General features: G+C 36.7%; 1 protein-coding gene and 1 pseudogene across 1 annotated transcript in view; one reads left to right on the forward strand and one right to left on the reverse strand.

Annotated features, from left to right (window-relative positions):
* The window catches only part of LOC122215617 (ankyrin repeat domain-containing protein 26-like), a 78,236-nt gene that overhangs the window by 55,996 nt on the left and 9,431 nt on the right, over nt 1–12,809 (reverse strand). The window contains exons 2-4 of the mRNA XM_042931135.1: nt 10,915–11,085; nt 8,764–8,797; nt 8,049–8,184 (exon numbers count right to left, since the gene is read on the reverse strand). Of these exons, the coding sequence (XP_042787069.1) occupies nt 8,049–8,184; nt 8,764–8,797; nt 10,915–11,085 (341 nt within the window). The remainder of the gene's footprint in view (nt 1–8,048; nt 8,185–8,763; nt 8,798–10,914; nt 11,086–12,809) is intronic.
* Nucleotides 6,552–6,933, forward strand: LOC122215632 (annotated as a pseudogene).

Raw genomic sequence — 12,809 nt, forward strand, 5'->3', positions numbered from 1 at the left:
CACTAAACCAGCCCTGCAGGAGATCCTAAGGAGACTCTGTGAGTGGAATGTTGTCAAGGCTACAAAGGACCAGAAACATCACCACAAGCATGAAAGCTCCAGACAACACAATGACATGAAATCCATATCTTTAAATAATCACTCTGAATGTGAAGGGACTAAATGCCCTTATCAAAACACATAGGGTATCTGAATGGGTTAAAAAACAAAGAAAATCCATCTATATGCTGTCTACAAGAGACTTATTTGAGACAGGAGGACACCATTAGATTGAAGGTTAGGGGATAGAGTACCATGTATTATGCTACTGGAAGTCAAAAGAAAGCTGGGGTAGCCATACTTAGGTCAGACAAATGAGATTTTAAACCAAAGACTCTAACAAGAGATGGCGAAGGGGATTATATCATAATTAAGGGATCTATCCATCAAGAAGAGCTAACAATTGTAAATGTTGGTGCCCCCAACTTGAGAGCCCCCAAATACATACATTGATTAATCACAAACCGAAGCAATCTTATTGATAATCATATGGAAATTGTAGGTGACTTAAATACTCCCTAACAACAATGGACAGATCACCTAGGCACAAAATCGGTAAAGAAACAAAGGCCCTGAATGATACGCTGGACCAGATGTATTTGACAGATCTATTCAGAACTTTTCATCCAACAGCAGCAGAATACACATTCTTCTCGAGTGCACGTGGAACCTTCTCCAAAACAGATCACACAGTGGGTCACAAAACAGCCCTCCATAAATATAAAAGAACTGAGATCACACCATGCGTATTTTCAGACCACAACACTATGAAACTTGAAATCAAACAAAAGAAAAAGTTTGGGAAGCCTCTAAATGCATGGAGGTTGAAGAACATCCTACTGGAGAAAGAATGGGTCAACCAGACGATGACAGGCAAAATTAAAAAATATATATACGGGCAAATGAAAATGAAAACATGACAGTCCAACCCCTTTGGGATGCAGCAAAGGCAGCCCTAAAAGGAAAACACATCGCCATCCAGGCCTTTCTCAAGAAATAAGAACAATCCGAAATACAAAATCGAACCTCACACCTAAAGAAACTAGAAGAAGAATAGCAAAGAAACCCTACAACCATTAGAAGAAATAATAAAGATTAGAGCAGATACAAACACTATAGAATCCAAAAGAAAAACCTGTAAAAACAAAAAAAAAAAAAAATAGTAGAACAGATCAATGAATCTAAGACCTGTTTTTTTTTTAAAGAATAAATAAACTTGATAGACCCCTAGCCAGCTTTCTCAAAAAGAAAAGAGAATCCAAATAGATAAAATCACGAATGAAAAAGGAGAGGTCACAATGAACACACAGAAATACAACTATTAGAGAATACTACGAAAATGTATATGCCAACAAACTGGACAACCTGGAAGAAATGGACACATACCTAGACAACCACACATTACCCAAACTCAAATGGGAAGAAATAGAAAATTTGAACAGACCCATAACCAGCAAAGAAATTCAATCAGTTGTCAAAAATCTCCCAACAAATAGGAGTCCTGGACCAGAAGTCTTCCCAGGGGAATTCTACAAGACATTTAAAGCAGAGTTAATACCGATTCTTTTCCAGCTGTTGAACAAAGAAATGGAAGAAAAGCTTCCGGACTCTTTCTATGAAGCTAGCATTACCTTGATTCCCAACACAGATAGAGACCCCACTAAAAAGGAGAGTGACAGGCCAATATTCCTGATGAACATGGATGCCAAATTCTTAACAAGATACTAGCAAATCCAATTCGGCAGTATATGAAAGAATTCTTCACCATGATCAAGTGGGATTCATTCCTGGGCTACAGGGCTGGTTCAATATTCGCAAATCAATCAAAATGATACATCACCTTAATAGAAGAAAGGATACGATCATTCATATGATCCTGTCAATAAATACAGAAAAACATTTGACCGAATACAGCATCCTTTGTTAATAAGAAACCCTCAAGAAAGTTGGGATACAAGGAACATACCTTAACATCATAAAAGCCATATATGAGAAGCCTGCTGCGAATATCCTCAATGGGGAGAAACAGAGAACTTCCCCCCTATCCTGCCCGCCGAAGATAAGGAACACAAAAGGGACGTCCACTCTCACCAGTGTTGTTGAACATAGTGTTGGAAGGCCTAGCCTCAGCAATCATACAACAAAATGAAATAAAACACATCCAAATTGGCAAAGAAGAAGTTAAACTTTCACTTTTCGCAGATGGCATGATACTCTACATGGAAAACCTAAAAGACTCCACCAAAAAGCTGCTCCAACTGATACATGAATTCAGCAAAGTCACAGGATACAAAATCAACACACAGAAATCGATTGCACTTCTATATACCAATAATGAAGCCACAGAAAGAGAAATCAAGAAACTGAGCTCATTTACAATTACACCAAGAACCATAAGATACCTAGGAATCAACCTAACCAAAGCTATAAGAGATTTGTATCCTGAAAACTATAGAAAACATATCAAAGAAATTAAAGAAGACACAAAGAAATGGAAAAACATTCTATGCTCATGGACTGGAAGAAGAAATATTGTAAATATGTCGATAACGACCCAAAGCAATCTACACATTCAGTGCAATCCCAATCAACGTTGCACTGGCATTCTTCTCAGAGCTAGAACAAACAATCCTACAATTTGTATGGAACCACAAAAGATCCCAGATAGCCAAAGTAATGTTGAAAAAGAAAACCAAAGCTGGAGGCATCACAATCCCAGACGTTAGCCTCTACTACAAAGCTGCGATCATCAAGGGAGTATACTATCGGCACAAAAAGAGACACAAAGGCGAATGGCATAGAATAGAGAATCCAGAAATGGACCCACAAATGTATGGCCAACTAAACCTTGGCAAAGCAGAAAAGAGTATCCAATGGAAAAAAGATAGGCTCTTTAGCAAATGGTGCTGGGAGTGCTGGACAGCAACATGCGGAAGAATGAAACAGGACCAGTTTCTTACACCGTGCATAAACTCAAAATGGATGAAAGACCTCAATGTGAGAGAGGAAACCATCAAAACCCTGGAGGAGAACACAGGCCACAACCTCTTTGACCTTGGCTACAGCAACTTCTTCTCAACACATCTCTGAAGGCAAGGGACATAAAAGCAAAACTGGACCCTTGGGACCTCATCAAGGTAGAAACCTTCTGCACTTCAAAGGAAACAATCCACAAAATTAAAAGGCACCAACGGAATGGGAGAAGATATCTGCACATGACATATCAGAGAAAGGATTAGTACCCATACTCTAGAAAGAATTGGCCAAACTCAACACCCGAAAAACAAATAATCCAGGGAAGAAATGGGCAGAAGGCATGAATAGACACTTTTCCAAAGAAAACATCCAGATGGCCAACAAGCACATGAAAGGATGTTCAACATCGCTCATCATCAGGGAAATCCAAATCAAAACCACATTGAGATACCACCTCACACCGGTCAGGGTAGATAAAATTAACAACTCAGGAAACAACAGACATTGGTGAGGATGTGCAGAAATGGGAATTCTCTTGCACTGTCTGTGGGAATGCATGGTTGGTGCCGCTGCTCCGGAAAACAGTGTGGAGGTTCCTCAAAAAATTAAAAATAGAATTACTTTACAACCCAGCAATTGCACTACTAGGCATATATCCGAGGGATACAGGAGTGCTGATTCATAGGGGCACGTGTGCCCCAACGTTTATACTATCAACAATCACCAAATTATGGAAAGAACCCAAATGTCCATCAACTGATGAATGGGTAAAGAAGATGTGGTTTATATATACAATGGATATTACTTGGCAATGAGAAAGAATGAAATCGTGCCATTTGCAAAAACATGGATGGAACTGGAGGGTACTATGTGAAGTGAAATAAGTCAGTCAGAGAAAAACAGATATCATATGTTTTCACTCATATGTGGATTTTGAGAAACTTAACAGAAGAACATGGGGGAATAGAAGGGGGAAAATAGTTTCAAACAGAGAGGGAGGCAAACCATAAGAAACTCTTAAATACAGAGAACAAACTGAAGGTTCATGGAGGGGTGGGGGAAAGGGGAGAGTAGGTGATGGGCATTGAGGAGGGCACTTGGGATGAGCACTGGGTGTGGTATGTAAGTAATGAATCATGGGAATATACTCCCAAAGCCAAGAGCACGATATATACACTGTATGTTAGCCAACTTGACAATAAATTATATTTAATTAATTAATTAAACTACAGCCATGTGTGTGTGTGTGTGGGGAATCTAACAATACACTAAGGGATAATTTGTTGTTACCAAATGGGGTTTATCCCAGAAATGCAGAGTTGGTTTAAGATTCAAAAACCGTATCTATCTCCGTAGATAAAATATGTTCCTTGTCAAAATTCAACATCCATTCCAGATAAAAACTTTCGGCAATCCTGGAATACAAGGGAACTTCAATATGATTTAAAACAAAACAAAACAAAACAAAACAAGTCATGATAACTCTACAGCTAACGTTATATATAATGGTGAAAAACTGAATGCATTTCCTATAAGATCAGGAAGAGGACAGGAATGACATTCACTGAATGACTTCTTTTGTTCAGCACTATACTAGCAGTTCTAGCCAATGCAATCAAACAAGATAAAGCAACAAAGGACATCCAGATAGAAAATGAAGTGAAACTGTCTCTATTCGCAATCACATGGTCACAAAATAGAAGTTGGCAAACTCCAGCCTATGGGCCACGTTACTTGTTTTGGTAAATTAAATTTTATCAAAATACAGCCATGTCCATTAATTTATGCAGTATCTATTGGCTGCTCTTATAGTACAATGGAAAAGCTGATTAGTTGTGACAGAGAATGTATTGGCTACAAGTCTACAGTATTTACCATTGCTAGTAAAATAGTAGTTAAAAATGAATTTTTATGACCTTTGCTTATGTAGAAAATCTGACAGCATTAAGAAAAATGCTACTAGAATTAATAAATGAATTAATCATGGCACATGCATGACTCAGTCGGTTTAGTGTCTGTCTCTTGATTTCAGCTCAGTCTACGATCCCAGAGTCATGGGATGGAGCCTGATGACAGGCTCGCACTGAGCATGGAGACTACTTAAGATTCTCTCTCTCTCTCTCTCTCTCTCTCTCTCTCTCTCCCTCCCTCCCTCTCTCTCTCTTTCCCTCTCTCTCTCTCTCTCTGTCTCTTTCTCACTCTCTCTCGATCTCTCTCTCTCTCTGCCCCTCTCCCCTGCTCATGTACTCTCTCTAATATTAAATATATCTATACATATAAATTGATCAAGGTTGGAGGATACAGAATCATTACACAAAAATCAACTATATTTCTACATATTAGCTATAAAGAATCAAAAATTAAAATTTCGGGGTATCTGGGTGGCTCAGTTGGTTAAGCACTGGGCTCAGGCTCAGGTCATGATCTCACCGTTGGTGAGTTCAAGCCCCACGTCGGGCTCTGTACTGATAGCTTGGAGCCTGGAGCCAACTTCAGATTCTGTCTACCTCTCTCTCCGCCCCTCCCCAACTCATGCTCTGTCTCTCTCTCAAGAGTAAACATTTAAAAAAAAATTAAATTTAAGATATATTATTTACAACTGCACTGAAAATAAAAAACAATCACAGCTAATATCATAAAAGACAGAAAGACCTATACATTAAACACTACAAAATATTACTGAGAAAATTTTAAAAGGCCTATATCAAGGGAGAGATATATACTCTGTTCAGGGGTTAAAAGATTCAATATTGTCAAGAAGTCAATTCTCCCCAAATAAATCTGTAGATTCAACATAATCTAAACTTAAATTCCAGAAGACCACCAGAGTTGGTGTTTGTTTGTTTGTTTGTTTGTTTGTTTGTTTTTGTTAAGAAACAGACAAACTGATTCTAAAATTCACGTGGAAATGCAAAGGATCCAGAGTAGCGGAAGAACACTGAAAAGAACAGAGCAGGACGACAAACACTACCTGATTTCAAAAATCCTTATAAACTGGCAGTGATTAAAACAGCATAATATTGGTACAAAGATGGACAAAGAGATCAATGAGACAGAATAGAGCCCATACTTAAACCCTCACATATGTGGCCAACTGATTATGACAAAGGAACAATGGCATAAAGCGGAGAAAACACAGCCTTTTCAATAAATGGTGCTGGAACAACTAGATATCCATATGCAAAAGAATGAACTTGTATCCATACTCTGTATCGCAAATAAAAAATAATATAAAATGGGTCATAGATCTAAATGTAAGACCTAAAACTATAAAACTTCTAAAAGAAAGCATGAGATAAAAGCTTTGTGACCTTGTGCTATGCAAATATTTCTTAGATATGAAAACCAAAAGCAACAATCATACAAGAACAAATGAATGTGTAAACTGGACTTCACCAAAAAGAAAAACTGCTCTTCAAAAACACTGTTGAGACAAGGAAAAGTCACAGAGTGGGAGAAGAAAAACCTTGCAAAAAAAAGAGAGGTGAGAAAGGAACTGTATCTAGCTCTTTCCACCATCTTTCTGTGCCACCATCATGATGCATGTGAATGTCGTGGCAGATGCTCCCCAAAGCATAACAATACTGAAAAGAGAAGCAAACTCCAGGTTCTTACTAGGCCATGCTCCAAAGACATTGTCCATTTTCTAACTGTGATGATGAAGCATGGTTACACTGGTGAATTTAAAATCATTGATGATCACAGAGTTGGGAAAATTGTTGTGAAACTCACAGGCAGGTTAAGCAAGCATGGAGTGACTGGCCCCAGAATTGATGGACAATGCAAAGATCTAGAAAAATGGCAGAATAATCTGCTCAGTTTGGTTTCATTATACTGACCACCTCAGCTACAGTCATGGACCATGAAGAAGCAAGATGAAAACACACAGAAGGGGAAATCCTGGGATTCTTTTTCTAGGGATGTAATACATATGTGCAAATAAAATGCCTCAGTGGAAACAACAACAACAACAACAACAACCATAAAAAAAAGAAAACAAAATAAGAAGGAACTGTGTCTAGATTATACAAAGAATTCTGAAAACTCAACAACTAAGAAAACAAACAAACAAATTTTTAAAACAACCAAAGACTTGGACAATTCAAAGAAGATACACAGATGGCAAACAAGCACATGAAAATATGCTCACCATCATCCGTTATTAGGGAAATGTATATTGAAACCATAATGAGATATATACTAAATATCCATCCGAATGGCTAGGATTTAAAAAGCTGACAATACTAAGTGTTCATGAATATGTATGTAGGAATTGGTGCTGTCACAGACTGCTGGTGGGAATGGAAAACCATACAACTCCTTTAGAAAACAATTTGGCAGCTTCATAATAAGGGAATATAAGGGGACATGAGATTTTTAAGGGTGATGAATATGTTAACTGTCTGGATTATGGTTATCGTTTCATACGTGTAAACATATGTCAAAACTATCAAATGACACACTTCATATATGTGCAGTTTACCTAACTAAAGCTGTTGGAAACAAAAAGCTCTTTCACAGGAAGAACGTCTAAAACATTGGATAAGACACAGATGGAAAGAAGGATGTAAAACCATACAAGATGAAGCCAGAGGACTGTGGCCTTTAACCTAATAGCAATGAGAAGTAATAGCTATGCTTTAAGCAACGGGGTACCATGATGAAAGACACATTTTTTAAAACATATACTAATTATGGTTGCAGTGTAGACCAAGGTCCTGGGAGGTAGAACGGCAGGGAAAACAGTCCTGACGTTATTTCAGTCATCTAGGAGAAAAATAATGACCTGACCTGGGTGAAGGCACAGAAGAGAAGCAGAGTTAACAAACACATTAGATGTGCCATTCCCACTAAGAAAGGTACAGTAGAAATGATGACTCTTTGGCCGAGAGGATACAATAGTGCTCCTTTTATTTTAATATAAAACATATTTCTGAGATGAGCAGCTCTATAATACAGCAGTGCTCTATGGTGCAGTAGTAGGCAAGGTTTGCACATATTACTACAGCAATATACGTAAAAAGGCTTCCTACCTTTACAATCCATGCCAAGTTGTTCAATCAGCAACATGAAATTCTTAGAGTAAGGCAACTCACAATGCTCTGAAGCTGTTTCAGATGACTGAATGAAGTCGACAAGGTCATCCATAGAGGTAATTTGCTTTTTGACCTACCAATGAATAATACCATTTCAAAATGTCCCCCAAATATTTATAAAATATACTAGGTGTAGAGAAGTGATAAATAGCCATCTTTTTATAAAAGCAAAAACAGGGGCACCTGAGTGGCTCAGTCGGTTGAGCATCCGACTCCATTTTGGCTCAGGTCATGACCTCAGGGTTCCTGAGTTTGAGTCCCACGTTGACCTCCACAATGACAGCATGGAGCCTGCTTGGGATTCTCTCTCCCCCTCTCCCTCGGCCCCTCCCCCACTTGTGCGTGCTCTCTCTCAAAATACATTTTAAAAATAAGTGAATGAACATTTAAAAGCGAAACCACAGAGACTTTTTAAAAGAATGGATTTTCATCAAAAAGACACTGTTATCCATAGCTAGTATTTCTAAGTAACTTTTTCACAGCAAATGTCTCTACAACAAAGGAAGATTTTCTATTTTTTCACTACATCTTTCATAAAGTAATTTTTTTGCCACTGAACAATATTCCTAACAAATATGTATCAAAAGATATAATAAAATAAAAATAAAATAAATAATAAATAAAATAAAATTACATTGTCTCTTTTGCTTACCTTGTTCTTTTTCTTAGAAATTTTCTTTGCAGGTCTGAAAAAACCCAACAATTCTTTTCAGGCAAATATTAAATACTTAAAATACAAAGCATATCTAAACCTATTGTTTCTGATATAAAATCTCTGCATTTGAAACTAATTTTCTACAAAGGGGATTAAACAACAGAGTAACATTAAACCACATCGAAAACATACTACTGCTAATATTAACAAAGGATTAGGTGTATCCAGTTCTAGTATATGTGCTGCTGAAGCAAGCACAACAAAGTACTAACGTCAGGTAAAAACTAACAAAAGCAAAGGAAAATCCTAATGCTACTTGCATTATTTGATAGGAATGATATCATTGTTTGTGTTGTTGTCATTTTACTAAAAATAAGCTTTTACTGGCACTAAAACCTACTTGGAAAGTGCAAGTTAACTCCCTATATGAAAGAACCCCTTTTTAACAATCATGATATTAACGTGTTGAAGACTCACTATGCAGCTACTCTCTAGGCATTACTATGAGCACTTTACATGTCTTCAAGGTATTTGAAGCCCCACAACAATCCTATGAAGTAGGTTATTATATTAGGTATTTTATACAGGAAGAAAATGAGGCACAGAAAGTCGAAGTGACTTGCCCAAGAAGCCCTCGTCTCTGGCCAAGAACAGACCCCGAATTCAAACCCAGGAATGTGCCTTCAAAGCATGTGTTTTATACTATGTGGTTAAAGTGATACTCCAGTGTTTCTAACTAATATGACAGCAAATGAATCTATATTATGATTCGATTTCTAGCTATAGTGATACATAACAAATTCTGAATCTTACACATTTTTTAAGAGACTTTATACTTGGCAAGATGGGAAATCTACTTTCAATAAACTAAAGATTTGCTTCTTCTAGAGAAGTTCCTCAACAGGCATTCATTCATTCATTCATTCATTCATTCATTCCACTGTTTATTCCCACATTCAACACATACTTATTGAGCATACAATCTGTGTCAATGGCACTGTTGGTACAGGAAGCATGGTTTTGGTAATTTAGAGCTCTCTAGTCCAAAAGGAATAATCTGTTATGGATTACTAGTTTCTTTTCCAATTGTAAATAAACAAAATCTTCCCCTTTCCCCAGAACCTAAATAATATTAACTTAATAGAACCAGATACTTTAAAGTCCCTAACAAAATCATAGCTATTTGTGATATTATCAAAGGCACTAGATATCTAAAAGCATCAAGGAAGGATTAGTTTTATTCAGAATGGCCTCAGTGTTTGCATACATTTATGATAAGGGTGTGTGTGTGTGTGTGTGTGTGTGTGTGTGTGTGTATACAAATATATACATATAGAACTTATACACATATACTTATGTATACATATATAAGAAATCATACATATAATTTGTATATTATGCATATACATATACATATATATAATATGTATATTATACATATAATATACATATAATATACATATAATAAATATACATATACATACATATAAGAAATTATACAGCCATATATATATATATATATATATATATATATGGCTGTATAATTGCCATATATACATATATGCATACATACATATATATTTTTAAATCTGCACATTCAATTGTATGAGAATACCCCATTGTGGAACCATTTCAGAATAAACCAACTTCTTGCACAAAATCACATGAATAAGAGTACTAAAGACAATTACTATAATCTTTAAAAGATAATGTAATACAATCAACAAACTTCCTAATGTTTGGAAACGCAAACAAAATTAAATTAACTAACCATGTCTATCTCTATTGATCATTTCCAACAGAATACATACTCTAAAAGCTCCCATCTTAAAATAAAAAGAGAAGGAAAATGCCTTTGCAATTCACATTCTTTTTCAGTTATCATCCATTTCTCTATTACCTTTCCCAATTAAAATGCTCTAAGGAGTTGTTTACACTTACTCATCTTCCATGCTTCCATGGTGACTACTGAAACTGCTCCTTGACAAAGTCACTTACCCTCATCACAACTTTTCAAGCAGTGTGTTTGATATGTTGAGTATTTCTTGCTTTAGCTTGGGCCTACCTACACTACAGCATTTTATTTCCACAAAAGGTAATCACTGCTAAAATTCCTTCACAGGCACATAAAGAATTTATAGATTTTACCTGCTTTCATGCTGATCCTTTTCACTGAAATGGCTGCCATCATTCTTTTGTAGTGGACCACCAGTTAGGGAATCTGCCTTCTGCAACACTGGTGTGATCACAGATCCTTTTAATGTCCCTTTTTCATTTTCACCTTTCTTTAACTTCTTCATATGTAAACCAGGTTCCCTCCTTAAAAAAAAAAAAAAGCCATTAAAAAGCCATAAAAAAAGCCAATGTTTTCTAATAATTTTACTGATAAAGAATAAAAAGACAATTTTCATCAAGTTCTGAATTTTACCCATCTGACTTAATTTGATTAATTCAGAGAACAGTGCTGAAGTACCAACCGTACAAAAGGAAATACTCATCTGTTGCTTCAAACACAGGTAAATATACAATTAGAATACAATGTGATTTGTAAGAATTGACATGTGAAAAGCTGTAAGTGAGGATGAGAAAGGCTTTAGTGAAGAGGGAAAATAAACAGCAGAGGTCACCAGGGAAAGAAACGGGAGAAAACCATTTTCTTAGAGATTAGAATGTGAGCACAAAGATTACACAGATGGCATCTAGGTGCCTTGAAAGGAGAAAGTATAAGCTTGTAGGAACTTGGAAAAAAAACATAAAATACATGGAAGCAAGTAGTAAGAGATCAGTCAGGAAAGAAATTCTGAAGAACCTTGAAGGTTACACTAAAAAGTTAGAGTTCATTGCCTAAAGGCAGTGACTCTTAGACATGGGAGTAATAACTAGATGTGTGCTCTATTTTTGGCTTTGCTTTTAAATATAAGAATGCTTAATTTCAACAAAGTTTTAAAGCAGCATGAGGTCCATATAACATGAAAGAAGAAATCAGGGAAATATCTTAGGGGAAAAACTACTTTTAAAATACCCATATGTCAGAGCGATATCAGTATCATAGCTGAACAAGATGTACATTGTTGCGTCTCCCCACCTACACCAAACTGGCATCTTATCCACCCACGGGCAAAACTGCCTTTGCAGGAGCTGTGGGAATCTAGCACTATATTCCAAGGGACTGAGGAAAAGTATTGCCTACCCGTGCATCAGGTAACAGGCAGACATACTACAGTCTAATCTGTGGACCTAGCAATAGCCCATAAAGTGTCTCCAGCCCCTCCCTCTCAGCCACATCGGGGAGCCCCTCCCTAGAAAACACTCTCTAAGATAATCACCCGTGGATGAGAGAGCCTTTTTGGAAAACCAGGTGTCCTGCAGAGAATTTCCAGCATCCCACTGGAGCAAAAAAATCAGGTTTGGACACACTGAAGAGGTAGTCATTAAAGACTGGAGGAGGTGACTGCTACTTCAAATGCAAAGACAGCAATGCAAAACTGCAAAGAATATAAAATATCAAGGAAATATTATACCATCAAAGGATCACAATAATATTCCAGTAATCAATCAGAAACACAGGGAGATCTGTAATTTATTCAAAAGAGAATTCAAAAATAGCAGTTTTAAGGAAACTCAGTGAGTTACAAGAAAAACACAAGAAGCCAATTCAATAAAGTCAGAAAAACACTCTATGAATAAAATGAGAAGCTTAACAAAGAGCTGGAAATAGTAAAAGCTAACTAAACAAAAATCCTGGAGCTGAAGAGTATAATGAAGGAGATGAAAAAAGCAAGAGTGATCACTGACAGGAAATGGATCAAGCAAAAAAAAAATGTGAATTGAAAGACAGGAACTCTCAGATTATCCAGTCAGCAGAGAACAAAGTCAAAAGAATGAAAAAGAGTGAGGAAAGACTATGTGACTACAAGTGAACCCTCATAAGACTATTAGCAGTTTCTCAGCAGAAACCTTACATTCCAGGAGGCAGTGGGATTATATATTCAAAGTGCTAAGAGAAAAAAGTCTACCAATCAAGAGTACTTTACTCAGCAAAA

The sequence above is a fragment of the Panthera leo genome, chromosome A1, assembly GCF_018350215.1.
Source record: "Panthera leo isolate Ple1 chromosome A1, P.leo_Ple1_pat1.1, whole genome shotgun sequence".
NCBI lineage: Eukaryota > Metazoa > Chordata > Mammalia > Carnivora > Felidae > Panthera > Panthera leo.